We start from the raw sequence: 19,695 nt of genomic DNA, 5'->3' as shown, positions 1-19,695 counted from the left end.
TTCGGAACACTATAAAAGACTTGATCATGAGATGCTCACTCATTTGGCTTTTCTCTTCACAAATAAAAAAGAATTGGTTAAGCTCAAACAGACAGCTCTTAAGAAAACTGAAAAACAAAACAAGATCATGAGATACGCACTAGGGTTACCATTTGGCTTTTCTCTTAACAAATAGAAAAGAACTAGCAGAGAGAGAGAGAGAGATTGAGCACCAGTATCAGTAAAGAACAAACTGTGACAAGGAGAGGACATGAATAAAACAATGAGAAAATTGGAACATAGCACTTGAGAAATCCACTCCGATACCGAACTAGCCTGCTCTACTCATTTTCTAACTCTACCAACGAGTGTTCTAGCACCCCAAGCCAAACACCAACTTCACTTGAGCCATTATTCTACACATCCTCAGGATTACTGAAAAATAGAAAGGGGAACGTAACCCCAAAAAGATACAGATTTAAACAAAGGGATCAAAATATCATACAATCTAAACCATACATTGCTCACTCAACAAGACCTAAGCAAGATCGGCCCAACTCTAGATCTCAGCATATCACTCAAAGCCAACTGAACCTCATTAGAGCCATGCTCACAACCCACCAAACCCGAAAGCAATGGAAAGAATCGACTCAAATTACTCTCAAATGACGAGCCCTCGAGACCACAAATGGCTTGGAGTGTGGCCACCACAAGGGGTGCACGGGCAGCCAACTCCCTCCTCTTTGCTGAGCCAAGGGGGATGGGCCATCGAGCTCTAGATACGGTGCTAGTGGACTCAGTTGAGGGCTCACACTGAGCTCTGGGCTCCATGCTCGTGGACCCGGGTAAGGTTATAGATTGAGCTGTTTTGAGATAGACTTGCAAGACTTCTTTGCATAGTTCAAGGAAGGTCTCCACTTCAACCTCTCCATCTTTGGTGTCCCTATCGAGTAAGAGATTCTGGAGTAGGGTAAGACATACTTGGTAGGACTCATTCTCGAGGCGAAGCAATGGTGGATCTTGCATCTGGGTTGTGGGGCCGAGCTCTTGAAGCTTTGCACGCACGAAAGAGTCGCAGTTTATCTCGTGAGCGTAAGATGCAACTGTGTGTATGGCTTCAAAGAGGATAACAGTGTTCTTGGCCGACAGCTGAGCTCTGTACATGTTGTAAATCTCCATCACAGCCTACAAAAGTGCATCAGAAGAAGATCAGCAATTCATGTGTCCCGCAAAAAAAATGCTCAATATATGTATCTGATACGTATATTTTATCAATGGCATACTATATATTCTAAGACGTAATATCTCATAGGCTGGTGTGTGGTTTGGAAGCCTCACAGAAGGGGGCTTACACAAAAGAGGACCGAAAGAATGTAATCAGATTCTGTTCAGTAAATGATGATGGTTTTTCATGCAATAGGAACTCCGGCAATGTGTCATTCAAGATAAACATGGCTTAAATGAATCAGGGAGGGTACCAACACAAATAAGCGATTGCGCATGGAATGTACTTGGAGGGCTGTTTCATGCGTGCATCGAACATATATGCTGCCAAAGACAGGTGAGCTCACCATGCTGAGGAAAGACTAATGGTAGGGCACTACACCAAGGGAAACTTCTTCCCTAGTCAGTTTACTCTCGCAATAGACAGAACGTATCCATAGAGCAACCTTATGAGCCCCTAGGTGGCTTACTTATCAGGGTTCTGAAGTTTTGAAGGAACCATAGGGGCCTGAAATAGCAGACTCGTTGACCCTCTTAGGCCTACTCTAAAATCAGTACCTGCCCCACAAAGGTAGGAACAAACTTTCTGGCCCGTACCAGCTTTCCGCCCTCACCTCCACTTCCTCTGGGCCTGTGGTAGCGAGCAGGGCATGCATTACTTCAGTCCCCCTTTAAGATTCAAGCCTTCAATAGACATGTATATCCAAAAACGTACTTACTATTGACAAAATTCAGAGAGGTATCCCAATCCCTAATCACCATGTCGAGCATAGAAACACTGAAGAAAATGTAGATCACTAATTCTTGTCCTGCCCGATTACTGCTCAAGTATAGGCTGCCACACTAGGCATTTTTTAGTGGTGGTTGATCTGGCCCAAAAGCACTGAAGTCCTCTTCACTGCCTACCACTCACCCCCAATCCCAAATGCAGATATTTTCTTATGGCAGGCTACCATTCTAGCCTCGATTTGGAACTTGTTGCTCAAACACAATGCCAAAACTTTTGATAGCAAAAAGAGAGAGGGTGTGAGCCCTGTGCTCAAAAAGATAGAGCCACAATTATATTTTGGGCTCAAAGCTGTAAGGCTTTTGTTGACTGATCATCTTCCTAGAGAATTGAGGGAACATCAGCACAGTAGGCCTATGGGCATAGCAAAATCAGGTTTATCAAGGCCTCCTCCATTGGGAGTTGTTAGCCTCAATTTCAAATGGTTTTCCTTAGCCAACCTGGGTCCTGGGGTGGGTGGCTAGTTAAGGAACCATCTATACCATTGTCTACTCTTGTATGCAAGGCCATATTGGGTATGTTGATTTCACCAGGACCCAGGCGTTGGTTCTTCTCAAGGGTCAGAAACTCTTTGGCTCTGGTTAAGGTCACTCCTCCAAGTGGTTCAGATTTCATTCAGTGGTAACTGCTGGGACTCCACGCAAGCTCCATATCCTCAGTACCTCAAACCTTTGTTCAACCATAACTTGGCATGGTCTCATTCACTTATATATGGTGGGAGGCTAACCTAGAGAGCTGATAAACTCACCAAGGAGGGGACAATAGGAATTTGTGAATTGTGATCAACGCATTAGTGTCATAAAGGGACAGTTTTGTAACTCAACAGTGTATAATTTTACTTATTACTTTTCTCTGTTTTAATCAGTGCTTAAAAATCGCTGATCCTTCACGGAAACCCAAGTCAGATTGTTATCGGCCAACCTGATCCATTTTCCTTATGGGATGGGGAATCAGCCCGGTTGATAAAAAATTGCCCTTTTCATCGGAACAAGCCGGGCGATTTTTGGCTAAAATAGGGGATCACCTGACTGGCCAAGGATTCAAGTGATTCCCTGGAATCTCAATCAGCTCAAGAGAGTAGGGGCTTTTGTGATGAAAAATCAGATTGGACAGAATCGACAAATTCAACATTCAAGTCCGGTGCCTATAAAAGGACTTGTAGGTTGTTTGTTTAGATCAGAGTGCTGCTTAGAGCCTCTCAGTCTAGATTTACTGCTTTGGTGTGCTGCTTTCTGCTTTCGTTCTTCTTTCTGCTTAAGCTTTGGTTTATGTTCTGTTAAGCTTTACTTCCTTTGCTTTATTTCTTCATGTTAATGTTTACAAGCAAGCTTCTGTTTTCTCTTACTCTGTTCATCTTGTTCATTATGGCCTTCCTTAATTCTGTTTGAGTGAACATGCATCTATAATGGTATCAGAGCCATAAGTTGTTGATTTTTTAAGGATATTATTTTGACTGGGTTAATCTCTGGTTCATATTGAGATTAGTATGCTCTGCGTCTGCCTAGCTGGACTAAGATCTCTCGCATCAGAAGACGTGGTATGTGCTGAAGGTTGATTTCAGGTGTTGATGTTATTCCACTGTCAATGCTTTCTGAAGTTGACATAACAGAAACTCTGTTAAAAGCTAAGAGGCCGTGGTTGGAGTTCATATCTTGTTAACACAAAAGGAAAGCTGGCCTTCCCTTCTTTTCAAAAAATACAGTCAATTTAATAATCCATATTTTAGAAAATGGCAGAAGATACTGTTTCAGAGGTTTCAATAGACAATACCCCTTCTTCTAGTTCTAATTTCCGTCCTATGTTTTCAAAAGAAGATCACCTTTTCGAAATAACTTATACTCCAGAAAAGTTTTCATAAACCAATTCTCAGTTGATAAATCCTTATCATGTCTATGATAAGTCTAGTTTAAATTGGACCGAAAGAATTAAAAGTTGTGTGGGAAAAAGAACGCTGAAGCTATTAAAGAATATGTTCAAGCCTCTTCTTTTGACCAACACCAAATACCAGCTACCCAATCTGAACAATATATTACCATCACCCAACCTAGTAACCTATTTCCCCAAAAGCTTAAAGAAGGCTATACCCATATTCATTTTGGCACCATAAAGCTAGCTCTGACGTTTTATGGAAGAAAAGGTATGGAAGCACTTTATCGAATTGCTCTGCTAGATTCTAGGTTTTTAGAATACCAGCATGCATGTATTGGAACTGTTCAAACAACCTTGAATGCAGGAACCATCTTTGTTACCTTTTTTCCTAATTTCAATATCCCAATCAAATACTCTCATTTGAGTTCAGCTTTTAAAGTCCAGTGACAGATTACAGGCACAAAACAGATTGAAACAGCAACGGTAGCTACACTCCATTATCAAATGGTGTATAGATTACAGAACCATGCTTTTGACATAGTTACCCCTTTATCCCCTGAACAAGAAAATACTGCACTGTTTATCAAAATTGATAACAATTCCCAACCTGTCTGTCATTATATTCCTAGACAAATCTCTTGAGAAAGGTTGCTAAAGTTGATAGCATCTACATGGGTGACAAACTATGAAACTCTTCAAAACCAATGTCAGCCATTGATACAATCAAATTCTAGAATGACTAGAATGCCAGATGGAACTGTGCAGATAAATTTTCAAAGTCAAAGAATAACCGAGAACCAGACAAGAGAAATATTTCCTACCCAATTCCAAGGAATACTTGAAAAAGTTCCGATAGTTGCCTTTGACAAAACAGGAAAGCCAGTTTATGAACAAAAAACTGCAGATGGCCATAACTGGTTTGACACCTGTAATTGCTCTTCTTGCCTTGAAAAAGAATTAGATGATTTTCCAAAAAGAAAAAACAGAAAGAAAAAATCATCACAACAAAACCTTGATCAAAGATGCATGGAGGGTGATCCATCTGTCGGATTGCTTGGAGAAAGATCGGGTAAATGGGATTACTATGTAACATATGGTTGTTCAAACCCAAATCCCAAACCCACTGTTTCAGATATCATCCCTTTAGGATGGGATGATCCAGAAGAAAAGCAGATTTCAAATTGCTTAGCTTTTGATCCACAATGTCCAAGTTATACCTCAAATTTTCCCCCATTACATGATTTTGAGAAACCCCAAGAAAATGAAAGGCATGTATGGAAAATTAAGAATCCCAACAAAAGAGATGCTACAGGTTTACAAAATTCCATTTCTCTAGCCGAAGCTAGTTTAAATTGGCAAGCAAAGAATGCTAAATCTCAAAATTTAGCACTACTTTGAATAGAAGAAAAGCAAAATGCGATGTCTACTCAGATGCAGGGATTATCAGGTATAATAGTTCAATTAAAAGAAGGAATTCAATTGTTGCATGACGAATTGATGCATATCTTGTATACAGTCAAAGATATCAATGAGCAAACTTATTTGCTAGTTCAAAAAGGGCAAGATAAAGCCTCCTTGGAAAAACAGCTGCAAAGTCTTGAAAAAGACCTTTGGAAATCCCAGTACCAATCCCAATTCCAACCATTTCCACATACCCAAGCTTATCCCACTTTAAGAAGTCCTGATCCTTTTCCTCCTACAAGAACTCTTTACCCACCTACTGGTCTCATTCCTCCCAAAAATTATGGTTTCAGACCATTGAGGACTTTTGAACAGGAAAGACAGTTTCCTGAAGCAATGTCTTTTCCTCAATTAAGAAAAAAGCCAAGTATGCATGCTCCATCTTCATCTCAACATCCAATTCCCAATTCCCCAACATCCTTACCATCATCTGCAGTCCAACCTTCCATTGATCCCCAATTACCAAAACAAGAAACCCATATGTTTCAAAATTCAAATACTGAATCATATGTTGTGGCATCTTCTGTTCTAGTTCAAATGCATATTCCTGCTAAACCCTTGAATGATATGAGTTTTTTTCTTAAGAACTTGAAAAAACAGCCTGAAGTTAATCTTCAAAATGAAACCCACCGCTCAGATGATATGTCTAATACATCTGAAACATTTATTGAAGATAAATCTTCCTCTTCTATGGATTCAGAATCCTCATTGATGATGAATCCTCCAGAACAGCCACTTGAACCTGACCCAGTTATGGAAAAAGACCTCATATCACCTAACCACCAAGAACCTCAACCACTTCCCACCTATGGTGACTCGTCCAAAGGCTTTACAATTGATGACATGCCACCATCAAGATGGAATGATAGATTCAAAGAAATCCAAGGATGGATGCATTCTGAAATGCTTAATCCAGCTAATACGTTAGCCGGTACAATTTCTAAAGTCATTGTTAGACTAAGAGGATGCCATTTTGACTGGTATATAAGTCTTGGATAATACAGGCAAATGCAGTTGAGAAATAGTGATTCTATTCTTGAGTTTCTTAGTCTCTGAATTCTCAGGCCCAGTGAAACATGAACAAATTGTTGCAAGAGAAGAGTTTTTTCAACTCAAATGTTGTTCATTCAAAAGACAGAATTTTGAAAAACATTTTTCAGAAATGAACAACAGGTATCATAAGATAGGAGGAATTGATGATGTTAACTTAAAACAATTCTATCTTGAATCTGTACCTCCAACTCTTGGCAAAGAAGCTACTAAAACAATGGAAAATCAGGGACTTACTATTCAAAACACCAGTTTTGGTGAGTTATATCAATATGTTCTCCATGCTTTAGAACGTTTGTGCAACCAAGTTGATTTTGTTAAAGAAATGGACAAAAATAGACATCTATTGGGAAAATCTTGTGATAAGCCATATCTCAAAATCAAATGTAATGCAGAAACACAGTGTTCTTGTTCACAAACTTGGAAAAAAGACAAAGACCTTTGGAAATCCCAATACCAATCCCAATTCCAACCATTTCCACATACCCAGGCTTATCCCACTTTAAGAAATCCTGATCCTTTTCCTCCTACAAGAACTCTTTACCCACCTACTGGTCTCATTCCTCCCAAAAATTATGGTTTCAGACCATTGAGGACTTTTGAACATGAAAGACAGTTTCCTGAAGCAATGTTTTTTTCTCAATTAAGAAAAAAGCCAAGTATGCATGCTCCATCTTCATCTCAACATCCAATTCCCAATTCCCCAACATCCTTACCATCATCTAAAGTCCAACCTTCCATTGATCCCCAATTACCAAAACAAGAAACCCATATGTTTCAAAATTCAGATACTGACTCAGATGTTGTGGCATCTTCTGTTCCAGTTCAAATGGATATTCCTGCTAAACCCTTGAATGATATGAGTTCTTTTCTTAAGAACTTGACAAAACAGCCTGAAGTTAATCTTCAAAATGAAACCCACTCCTCAAATGATATGTCTGATACATCTAAAACATTTATTGAAGATACATCTTCCTCTTCTATGGATTCTGAATCCTTATTGATGATGAATCCTCCAGAACAGCCACTTGAACATGGCTTTGATACCATTATAGATGCATGTTCGCTCAAACAGAATTAAGGAAGGCCATAATGAACAAGATGAACAGAGTAAGAGAAAACAGAAGCTTGCTTGTAAACATTAACATGAAGAAATAAAGCAAAGGAAGTAAAGCTCAACAGAACATAGACCAAAGCTGAAGCAAAAAGAAGAACGAAAGCAGAAAGCAGCACACCAAAGCAGTAAATGTAGACTGAGACGCACCATGTGGTAGAAATCTGATTCAGCCCCAAAATGTGAGTGATGTTTTGGGGCTCTTGTGAAGGAAAATCAGCAGGCAACTGAACATCAGGAAGCTTAAATCTGATTTCGAAAAACTCATTTATTGTCACAAAGTCCCCAAAATGGCAAAAGCTGAACTTTTGCTAAAATAGTGAAAATCAGCCGCAAACTGTTATGAAATTCAGCCCCAAGATATTGGAGAAAGCTCAATTTCATGTCAAACAGGGGAAAGTCAGCCCAAATTTCGCTGCAAGCTTAATTGCCATTGATTTCAAATCCTATTTTAATCGCAAATTTGAATCCTATTTTAAACAGAATACAAGAAGGGGTTTTCAAATCTGTTTCACGAACAAGTTTCAGACAACAGATAACAATACCAATCAAGTGATTTCAATCCGATTTGATTTGAAAAAGGAAAATTACATAAAATCCCATCCAAAAGAATCTACAAGTAGGACTCCCCACTAAAATTTGCTTCTCACCAAATACTGTCACTATTTTTCTTTGCATGATCCCCTAAACCCCAACCCCTAAACTTGTGAATTTTAAAGCATTTAGGACAAAAATGCCCCTCCTTTCTCTCTTTCCCCTTGGTTCGCTTCGCTCTAAACCTCTTTCTCTCTCCCCTCTTCCTCTTCCATTTCCAGCATGCTTTGCCTGTCCCATATTTTCATGAAATCGACAGTCTCGCCAGTTTGCCCTAATTTTCTGGCAAATTGGCATACCTTTTTCTTCTTCTTTTTTTTTTGAAGTATTTACTGGCAAATTAGCATACTTTCCCTTCCCAAACCTCATCAGAGGTTGCAGTTGCAGCAATGTATCAACTTCTCTTGACAGTTTTTCCATTAGCTCCAGCCATTTGATTCCCAAGCCTTCATGGCCAACATCACCCTCTGCTGGAAATATGTTCTTTCCACCAAATGAATCAAACCTACTTCCACATTTCTCTCTCAAGATCTTCAAAAGCTCATTTAAAATTTATTGTTTTTAGGTTGAATATTGTGTAAAACCTAGTGAGACAACCCCATTTCCCCAAAACTCCCTTTTATTCGCTAGAGTGCAAGAACCATCAAGAAAAAGAGGGAGAAAAACTAAGAAACCAAAGACTGGAGCAACTCCATCCGCTTAACTCTCAATTTCCTGGCAATTCTAGGGCTTCAAATGATCCAGTATTCTCAGTCATTGACATCATGATGATCAATAAAGATGCTCCAACTTATCATAAGGGGGAGGCCAAAGAAAGTGACCCCTGTTACAGTACAGGGCAATATGGTTGGTTATTTGAGAGAGGACAGAAAGAGAGACTCCCCTTAAGAGAGTGAAAATGGAGCAGATGATGTGGTTTTGGTTTCACCACCAAGAAGAACCATGATAATGGCTGAAAACAAATGGACAGTATAGGTAGAAAGCTAGAAAATAAAGGAGAGAGTAAGCATGCCAGAAAATGCGAAGAGAGAGATGAAGAGAAGACAGAGGTGTTTAGAGAGGAGCATTTTGAGAACAACCAAGGAGAGGAAGAAAGAGAAAGGACAGGCATTTTTTTCCTAAATGGCTTTAAAATATCATATTTTTTCCCTAAATGAAATTAAAAAACTCTCTAAGCCTCCACATGACTCTTAACCTTCTAACCTTTATTTCTCTCTATAACCTCTTTAACCTCTTACAAGTGAGGGGCTAAGGGGTACTTAAAGAACACTTTTCAAACATGCATGGATGCTCAATTTTGGGACTGAAATATGGGTGGCTAATCAAAATCCATTTCGAGCTTTTCACAAAGGGAAAGTTTGTTGTACCCAAAGTTGAGAAAATATCACCATTTGTCCTTGGAGAACTTGGGTTTCCATGTCCTCATCCAATCCACCACTTATTTCATGGCCTTTCCAGCAGTTTTTTATTGTTTTAACTCCATAATTTTGTAGAATACTCATCTAGGAACATTTTGCAACAAATTTGAACTTTTGAATCAAAAACTCCAATATCTGAGGGAGTCTAATCATATTTGTGCATTTGGAGTAAAACATTATGAACTTTTATGCTCTTCCCTAATTTTGACCTGACTCCACAAAGTTGTGGGAAATCAATGTTGGAGCATTTGAGAATTAACTTGGCTCAAAAACTCCAACAATCAAATCAATTGTGATCATTTTATTAACCCATCTTTCAAGATTCAGCAGTCCCCCTTTTCTAGTCAATTTCAAGCATCAATTCGATACCAAATCTGGGTTTAAACACCTCAACAAGTTACATTGATGTTTATGGGGTTGAGTAAGGATCATATCAGTAAAATTTCAGTTTAAAAATTCACATGGATTGTGAGACATTAAACAAAATGTGGATCTAGGTTGTAGGGACTGCAACACAAACACTTTTGATCTCATACTTTATTGATTCAAATCCAAGAAATTGAGAGATTGAGGAAGATGTCGCACATAGAATTAGAGTTGGGTGGGCAAAGTAGAGATGTGCAACCGGAGTTCTATGTAACCATTGCATATCAATGAAGTTGAAGGGCAAGTTATATAGGACAGCTGCGAGACCAGCTTTGTTTTATTGGGCGGAATGTTGGGCAGTCAAGAAACAACATACCCAAAGAATGAGTGTAATTGAGATGAGAATGTATGAGTAGCAAGACAAGAAGGGATAAAATTCGAAATGAATACATTCGAGAGAATTCAGGGGTAGCACCAATAAGTGCTAAGATGAGAGAAAGTAGACTAAGGTAGGTTGGCCATGTGCGGTACAGACCCAATATAGGACATGTTAAGAGATGCTAGTTAGTTCCAATGGAAGGATCAAAAAGGGTAAAAGGTAGGCCCAAAACGACATGGCCTGACGTCGTCAAAAACTATATGGGGACTTATGGCCTCACTGAGGGTATGGCCCTTAAAAGAACAGAATGGCGAACCAGGTCGTGTAGCCAACCCCCAATTAGTTGGAAAAGGGCTTTGATGACATCATGACGATGATGATGACTTTATTGATTCAATCTAACAATGATTTGTGTGTGTGTGTATATATATATTTGTGTGTTTCTATGTGTATGCACGTGTGTTGTGTGTGTGTGTGTGTATATATATATTTGTGTGTGTTTCTATGTGTATGCACGTGTGTGTTGCGTGTGTGTGTGTGTGTGTGTATATATATATATTTGTGTGTGTTTCTATGTGTATGCACGTGTGTGTTGTGTGTGTGTGTGTGTATATATATATTTGTGTGTTTCTATGTGTGTTGTGTGTGCGTGTGTGTGCGCTCGAGTGTGTGGATAGTAAGCTCTTTGAGTCAAGAATAACATATCAAATTTGAGCTCATGTGGATTCGGGGTTTGGGAGATATGATCAAAACTTTAGGGTCAAATAAACTCACCACTTTGCTGATTTTCGCCACTATTACGGACCACAGCCAGTGTAGTCTTTTATGCTAAAAGGCGGCGGACCTTTGGTGTGTTATCAAAGATCACTTCGAAAATGGCACTTCTGGGTATCGGATTACGCCTAAATTTTGCATAGTAGCTTTTTAGGGGACTACCTACCTTCTCACAAAATTTGGATTCTTCGGACACCAAAATCTTGGGGCTCCTTTACTTCCCTATTTTTGGCTTTAAACTGCGCTTCCTCAGTGAATTCCATCTTTACGAGCCCATATTTCGTCATCCAAAATCGGAATGACCTGATTTTTGAGAGGCACCTTCATGGTACCCTAGATTAAAGTTTGGGAGCCGCGAATGGGTATCCGTTTGATTGGGATTTGACTGAGCTCCATTTTGAACCTTATGTTCATCCGTTTCACATCATAGAGGCTTCCAAACTTTGACATTTTCCTGTGAGGAGTCCTTTACCCCAAATTATGAGGATCCCATGATCTAAGCTGGCTTGGGACTTCCACGATCATCTGTGCTGGGTTCCCGTGATTTTGACAAATTTGCAATAGATACCATATCAGAAGCCCATTTGATCAATCAACTCTACGCATTGCATTTGGCAAGCCACCGTTGAGGTATGCCATCATATACACCAAATTTGTGGTCTCATACAAATGCTCTTGAGGGTCCAAACCCCTAGGCTTTTTTCCTTTTAACAATGGTACGGCTGTGGTATAGTTCCATGTTCCATATTTACATAAACTATTTCATTTGCCATACCAGGTGATTTTCTTTGAGTCAAAAATGCACCTGAACACTTAGCCTCTCCCCAAATTGTGTGTGGGATACTATCACTTAAAGAATTTATACATCAAAAAGATAAAATGTGACTGTATGTCTCGGAGTCATAAATATATAGACATCCAAGAAAAAACTAGATCATGGATTACGAAGAAAGAATTGTGTCAGGAACAAGGCCTGGGTGGTCAGGGTGGCAGAGCCAAAATGTGACATCAACATAATCCATTCCTGCCATTTTAGTATGTCCAAAAAAAAAAAAAAAAAAAGAAAGAAAGAACCATGTCTGATGTGGGACTTGAATTGGGGAATACCAATGGCCGACTAGAGCCATGGATGAGGCCCAATTTTGAAATAAATGGATGTTTGTTACCTGAAGAGAAACTGTTCAGGCACTAACTTAGAGTCATTACGACATTACCATACAAAAAGGGATTCCAATATTGCAATATGCAAGAACCATGAGAAAATTGTAATTTGCAAGTGAATAACAACTAGACTACATGAACATCATTCTGAAAACCCTTTTTTTGGTAGGTATCACTCTAAAACCTCACTACTTGAAAACTAGAAAGAAATTTAAGAACAAAATTTTAGTCAATTGAGGATTACATTAAGATCCAAAACAAGGAAGTCACTTAGACTTGAATGGCATATTTCACACGAAGCAAAGTCTTCGCTTTCATTAAAAAAAAAAAGGCATGAAGAAAATAGCTATAATATTAGTAATTTACCTGAATCAGCAAAAGTTGAACAGCTGTGCGGCATTTGGCATCAGTAATGGCAAAATAGAGGCGGCGTGCTTTCACGCCATCCGTCTCATCACCATGAGTAGCTGAATCAGAAGAACCTTCATTACCAGACCTCATAGAAGAATCTCCAGTGTCAGTAGACCCACTCAAAACGTTCATTTCATACAAGATTCGCTTAAAATCAGGTAAAGTTCCAGTATTTGCTTCGTTCAATGCCAAGACCACCTCAAGCCACTTCTCTTCAGAAAACAGACCCCCAGCATTGCTCATTAATCGAACAAATGCAGCTATACCAATGCCAGCAAGGCTCTGATGAGGGCGCTTTATAAAACTAATAAGTAACAAAAGCACTTTTTTCAACAGTGGATTGACTGTATCATAAAACTTAACAAAGAGATCAACAACTAGTTGAAGGGCCAATGTGCATGTCTCATAGAGCCAGGCATCTTGGTCTAGCTCATCTCCATCACTGTCTACACCATGTACTTGCAAAGTTTCCCCAGAAGGATCAATGGCATGACGGACATAGTCAAAGATAGGGAACAGGACTGAATCAAAGACTCGCTCCCATAATGGCAATGAAAAAAGATGACCATGGTTTCGCAATGTATCAAAAAGCACTTGTAAGGCACTTTTCCTAATCTCAGGCCTTGGGTCAAAGCTAAGTTCTGATAATCCTGCGAAGATACAAGACAATCATGTGTCACTTGGCATAGCAAACTATCCTTTCAATCAAACAAAACAATTAACAGTCTCCATTACAATTGTGACTTCCAGCTTACAAGAAATGAATCTTCCGGAAAAAATTTCCAAGGGGATTCCAAGGTTAACAATAATACCTGCCAACAGAGGAAACCAGAAATAGAGATGATCATCTTTGTCGGTAAACCGGAGACTTTCTACTTTTCCATCTTTTTTACTCTGAGGTGAAGTAAGACCACTCTTTGCAGAAACTTCCTTGTCCCTGTTCTTTGCAGTTGAACCAATATCCCCTTCTGCAAGCTTCACCGCACAGAACCGAAGAAAAGCAATAGCATTAAGGCTTACATCTTTGTTCAAATTACTATTGGTGAATGCAATCAAGCAATTCACACAGTCTGTGAAAGTGGTGGTTTCCGTTTCTGTAATGTATGGAAAGTAGTCACGAACAATTTTCTCAATTATCTCAAAGGCCATAAGAACAATGTTTTTATGGTCATCATAGGCTGCAGTTGAGAAGACCTGTAAATCAATTGACAAGAAAAGCGATAAGGGGAATGGCTTATCATATCATCAAAATAACCAGAGCAAATGATGTGAGAAAATGAATTCAAGAAAATCATAAATAAAATTTAGCCTCGGGATTAAGTAGAAATGCATACCATGAACATGCTCTTCCATCCAGATTTAACATTATTGACACGGGCCAAAACCATTTGAGAAACACATCGAATGATCAATTCCCTGATTTCAATGGCACTGCTTTTACGCATGACAATTACAAATGGTTTCATGAACTCATTCTGGAAATTATAATTGGCCAGTTCTTCCCGCTCCAGGAATTTCATCGCCAGCTGACGTAAAGAATCCATTGCAAATATCGCAATTGAAAGGTTCTCAGAACATCCAATGGTGACAAAGAAATCTGAAAGCACATGCCATATGCTTGACCACACTAGTCTAATACGATTCATGTTGTAATGCCTGGCCAAATAAGATTAGGGGTTATTTTTTGGGAAAGAGGATCAAGAGTTATGCTCAGAGCAACTTAGGCACTATTCCCACTAGGTAGGGAGAACAGTCATAGTTTCAGCACAAAACGAACACAAAAGAGAAGTAAATATTTTTGTTTTCTATCACTTGATAGATGAGAAGAAAAGAGAAATTACACTGTGCAGCAAAGATGCAAGGTCAGAGAAAATCCTTACGCAATCTCAACAATCTTTGTAAGACTGAAAACCCGTGGATCAGAAGTAGATCGTAATTCCTCCATTGATACCTTGCAGAGGGCCTTCACAAAATCAATTATAGCCTCACTATTCAACCTCTGACTCCGTGTAAATATGCGATTCATTTCAAAACTTCCAACTTGCTCCAGCATATTCAAATTTGAAACCAGATTGGTCATTTGTTCAGTAGTAACAACCCCACCAACACCTGCACTATCATAGGAACCCCTTCTAGCCACCGCAGCCGCATATTGAAGCTTCCCAGGTCCCTTCCTTTTCAGCACAGGAAGGATGGTAGACTTTTGTTGTCTGGACTTCTCTAGGTCATTTTGAGGTAGAGCAAAGAATGAGGAATCAGGAGGAGCACCCTCTCCTAAGAGATGCAAATGTTCAAATCGGGAAACACATGTCAATATATGCTCCCAAGCTTCTTGTAGGTAATTGCCATCTTCATCAGCAATTGTGATAAGTGTCTGCATGTAAAATCACGCTTTTAAGACAAAATGAAATGTAGGCAAATGGTGCGATGTACAAAGAAGAAGAATCACTTGAAACTCTAACTTAATAAGGAACTGGATTTGCAAAATTCTAGGTTACCCAAGTCAGCTATATCACATATTAGATTTCCAATTTGAACATATAGGAGATTTTCTTTTTTTTTGTGAGAATAGCTAATTAAACATAGAATATTCTAACCAAAATTCATAGAAAAATGTGACAATGATTAAAGAGAGCCATATAGCGAGATGATGATAAAAAATAGAGTTCCTAATACTCCTTGTCTTCACCTGAGAACCATTATGGCTAAAGACAAACATATCATATACTAAAGTTAATATATAAGATGTGTGTGTGTGTGTGTGTGTGTGTGTGTGTGTGTGTGTGGGTGGGTGGGTGAGGTTTGTATAAGGTGCCCACCTTATACCATACAAGAAGGCTTACCTCTAAATTTTGTCAAAAGGTGTAGTTCAGGTTTGATGATGGCTGGAAAATCTATGCTTAACCCTAATTATGAAATTTAGAATTTAAAAACCATACAGATTGAACAGATCTATAAGAACTTGAAAATCATGAAAATAGATGTTCAAGATAACTTGTTACAAGATGTATTATTCCTTTTTTATATATATTGTACAAGATGTATTATTCCCTTTTTTTTTTACAAATTGTACAAGATGTATTATTCTTCGGACTTGAAAATCTTTTTTTCATTATATCTATATTTCTTGAGGTCGAGGTGATGAATTACAAGGTTTTCCAACCTTCCGAACACTCTTTCCTAAAGGATTTTTGAGGTGTATATAAACTTTTCCGCATACACACACACACACAAACATATATATATAGGTACATGCACACATGCACACACACGCACACGAGTGTTTGTATTTCAACATGAATAAGTTATAGAGAAGTGAGCATTAAACAAGAGTGTTTGTTATATTTATTGAAAACCTTAATTTCTCATAGCGTGTTCACTTTTTAGGGGCATTTGCCCCTATTGTGAGGGCACAAGTGGTCTTTACAAGAATATTTATACAAATATTATCATTGCATGTACAAATTGACACAAACACCTATAAAAAGTAAATAGCATCATCAACATCATCAAAACCTTTTTCCAATTAATTGAAGTAGGCTACACGAATCCTGGTATACCATTCTACTTTGTTAAGGGTCATACCCTCAGTGAGGCCAATTTTGGATCCATGAGAAGTTTTGGCAAAGTTTTACATTCATTGCCTACCTATCACAATCCACCCTTGGGATGGGTTAAGGAAAAGTCTAAGGTCCTCAACCTTCTTAGACCGATAAAAAAAAAAGAGTTAGTGTAATGTTAACACTCTAGCAAGTGTTAACATACTTTTAAAAAACAAGGACACTTTAGCAAGTGTAATGTTAACACTCTCCTTTAATGTTAAGGTCAACCACGATAGGACCTAACCATGTTGACATTATAAAATCCATTACATGTGTATGTGCGCATGCATGTATGGGTTTTCCACAATACACCATTCCAATGGTGATGTTAGAAAGTACTACTCCTAAAATTTGATTACAATATACCCTTTATATTGCTTTTATTTTGAAGATAGAGGTGTCAAAGATAATTCTTGAACCAGTCCTAAATAGTAGGAGAGCATCGCAGGTGAGAAAATCACAGGTCAGAGAACCACATTAAATCACACGTGAGAAAATCACAGGTCAGCGAACCGCATTAAAATTCAAACTTCATTTCCAAAAGTGTTAAATTTACCTCTAGTCCCTCTTCTAAAAGTGGAAAGTGTATTTTTTTTATTTTAGAAACCCTCCAAAAATCAAACTCCAAATATAAAATGTTTCCTTTGACATTATGAATCATATTCAGAACTTTGAATTTTGGAGGCACTTCTAATTATACAAATACCCTTTTTTTTAATTCCCAGACAAGTAATACTTTTAAAATTTTTAAGGATAATTTGTGGCCCCACGAAAAATCAACTTCAAATTCAAAAAGATTTCTTTGAATTTTTTTAATAATGATTGAAGTTTCAAATCAACTTATAATTAGAAATATACCCCAATTCAAAACTTTCAAACAACTTATTGCTAATGTAAATTTAGATTTGTAAAGTGATTCTATCGTTAAAAGTTTCGGAGTAGGAAATTCTAAGTTCACTAGTGTAGCCTAGAAAAACCCTAGATATTCTAGAATAGAATATAAATTTCTTTTTCATTTATTTATTTATTTTAATTTTGTTACTTTATTTTTTTCAAGAGCCAAATCTTGAAGAAACACCCAAGTCTGCATCACGTTACAATTTCTTTTTTCTTTTAAGATTATCATTACAATTACATTATAATAATTTATTATATCATTAAAAAAGAATGAATAAATGAATGCTATCATTCTAATCTAATTATTTAATTGAACTCGGTTAGATCCCAATTCAAGTTATATTTATATATTAAGGATAATAATCAGAATAAATATAATAATATATTATAATACATAGTAGTAATACGAATTCTATAACTATAATCGATAAATTGAACTATGTATGTCCTGGATTTAGTTTACTTATATTCTAAATTTTATAATTTATATTTAAAATAATTCTTATAAGTATAGTTATCTATATAGGAAATTATCAATTCACACCAACAATTTCAACTATTTAACATTTTACTCAGTTCTTTATGTAGTTTTAAAAAAGCCCATCAAAACCAAATTTCATGTGCTAAAAACGGTTGGAGAGGCATTTTCCACATTTGCCCATCTATCCATACAAAAGTGGGTTTCTTGAAGGGCGCATTCTTGCAAGGGTTTCTAGTGGCCTGGCTGGAAATTTCGCCCATCTGAGAAAACTTGCTGGCGCATAGTTACTGGGAGCTCCCAACTTGTAGGCAATCCCAGTGATCCCACGCGCCAGGAGCTGGAACTTGTGTTGATCTTGCTCCCATAAGGGGGGGATCCCAATAGCTTAGGGATCCATCGATATAAATCACATATCCAATAAAAAATTGGAAGTAATTATATCGCAAAATCATGTTCTGTATATTTTTCAAAGAGGAAAGAGATGTTCTTATCAATGGGTTTTCAATGTTTAGAATTTATCATGCAATCCCAAAAATTTGGGATCCAGCTCCCGAACATGTTGGGATGAAGATCCTAAAATTTAGGTGTATGGACAACACCACCAACCATAGGGGGCATCTAAACTATCACGGTCCCATGCCCCCGATCCCAACAACTATGTTCTGGCGACTTTTCCCTCTCTCCTCATGCACAGGGAAACTAGGGAAACTGAAAAGAAACAAGACAAGCCTACCTTAGACAGAACCTCAGAAGTTGTAGAAGCTCAATCGATCTTTGAAGAAGCAGTTTGAGCTCAAAGCCAGGTCTCCTTAGAAACTTTTCAAGGTGACAACTCTCAAATGAGAGACTTCTCAAGGGTGATAACGAGTGCTTTCCATGTAAAAAGCTCAATAAGTGGTTTTCTTTAACTGTAATCACTTGATAAACAATTTTTTCACTGTGAATCACTGGAAAAGCAGTTTTACGAGAAGGAAAATCCAGCTTTTCCAAGAAAATAATTTGAAAAATGGTTCTCAATCGTTCATACCATTTAATACACTGTAAAAGAAAAAACCATAGCTGTTAAGGATCTCTCTTCGCAAATAAGTCCACCTGCTCTCCTCCAAGTCTCTGATTATCTCTCATGGCTCTCTACTTTCTCCCACTATGAGTTCTCTCTCCACTACCCAATGTTTCACCCTTAATAATCAAAAATAATAAATTGGCTTATTCACTCCAACCCAGCTCACCACATAAGCCTAGGAGCAGCAAAAGAATTACTTCATAAGAAACTAAATAAATCACTTTTTGATATATTTCTACGCAATATTGTCCGCTTAATAAATCATCTCAAAACCAATTGATGGTGTGCGTAAATCTCGTTTACTCATCTTTGCTAAACGGAAAAATAATCAAATCATAGAAGGTCCTGCAGTTCTATGGCATACCGTATTTAATAGAAAGAGACGTGGAAAGCAAGGGATCTAGTCAGAGAAGTTCCTGCAGTTCTATTGCATACAGCCCTAAAACGAAAGAGACATGAAAAAAACAGGATCTAGTCAGCGAAGTTTTCCTACCTTGATGGCATCAATGTTCTTCTGCTTAATGTCAGCAACCGAGTGAAGAGAGGTGAATTTTGCTAGCGAAGTGACAAATGCATCCCTGTGAGTCTTCATGGACATTACTGCAGTAACACGTATTGCATAACGAAAACCTTCAAGGCATTGCGCAATCACAACATCGTCTTCACTCTGGTCAAGTGGAACACTGAATGCAGCCAACATTGGAGCCCAACAAACCTCTATCATGAATCTCAAGGTTACAACATCAGTGGCAGCATAGTAAGCCGACCTGCAGAATCAAAAAGGAATGCATTTTACTCATATTAAGGGGCAAATGAAGAAATTATCAATGCATATATACAATGGTTCAGAAGCTGCCATTCAGATTAACACGTGGGGCCAATGACATATCAGATACCAAAGATCTCACGGTATGTACACTAAACCATTTGGAAAGACCAAACAGTAATGGCGAAGAGTTTCTTTCTCCAACTTTTTCATTGGGGAAAGTGTACTATAATGCAATTTACAACGTCAAAACATAATCCAAGGGTCACAGGCCATCATTTTACTGGACAGTGATGGAC

At 38.1% G+C, this 19,695-nt stretch overlaps 1 protein-coding gene across 1 annotated transcript in view; it reads right to left on the bottom strand.

Annotated features, from left to right (window-relative positions):
- Nucleotides 1–233: 233 nt before the first annotated feature.
- LOC18441512 (SEC7-like guanine nucleotide exchange family protein) overlaps nt 234–19,695 on the bottom strand; it is a 32,714-nt gene continuing 13,252 nt past the window's right edge. The window contains exons 6-11 of the mRNA XM_006851749.4: nt 19,124–19,397; nt 14,468–14,961; nt 13,922–14,243; nt 13,400–13,781; nt 12,543–13,237; nt 234–1,164 (exon numbers count right to left, since the gene is read on the bottom strand). Of these exons, the coding sequence (XP_006851811.1) occupies nt 508–1,164; nt 12,543–13,237; nt 13,400–13,781; nt 13,922–14,243; nt 14,468–14,961; nt 19,124–19,397 (2,824 nt within the window). The 3' untranslated portion in view covers nt 234–507. The remainder of the gene's footprint in view (nt 1,165–12,542; nt 13,238–13,399; nt 13,782–13,921; nt 14,244–14,467; nt 14,962–19,123; nt 19,398–19,695) is intronic.

This window comes from Amborella trichopoda, chromosome 9, assembly GCF_054954075.1.
Source record: "Amborella trichopoda isolate Santa Cruz 75 chromosome 9, AtrichopodaSantaCruz75HAP2 v2.0, whole genome shotgun sequence".
NCBI lineage: Eukaryota > Viridiplantae > Streptophyta > Magnoliopsida > Amborellales > Amborellaceae > Amborella > Amborella trichopoda.
This window is presented reverse-complemented; position numbering and strand designations above follow the sequence as displayed.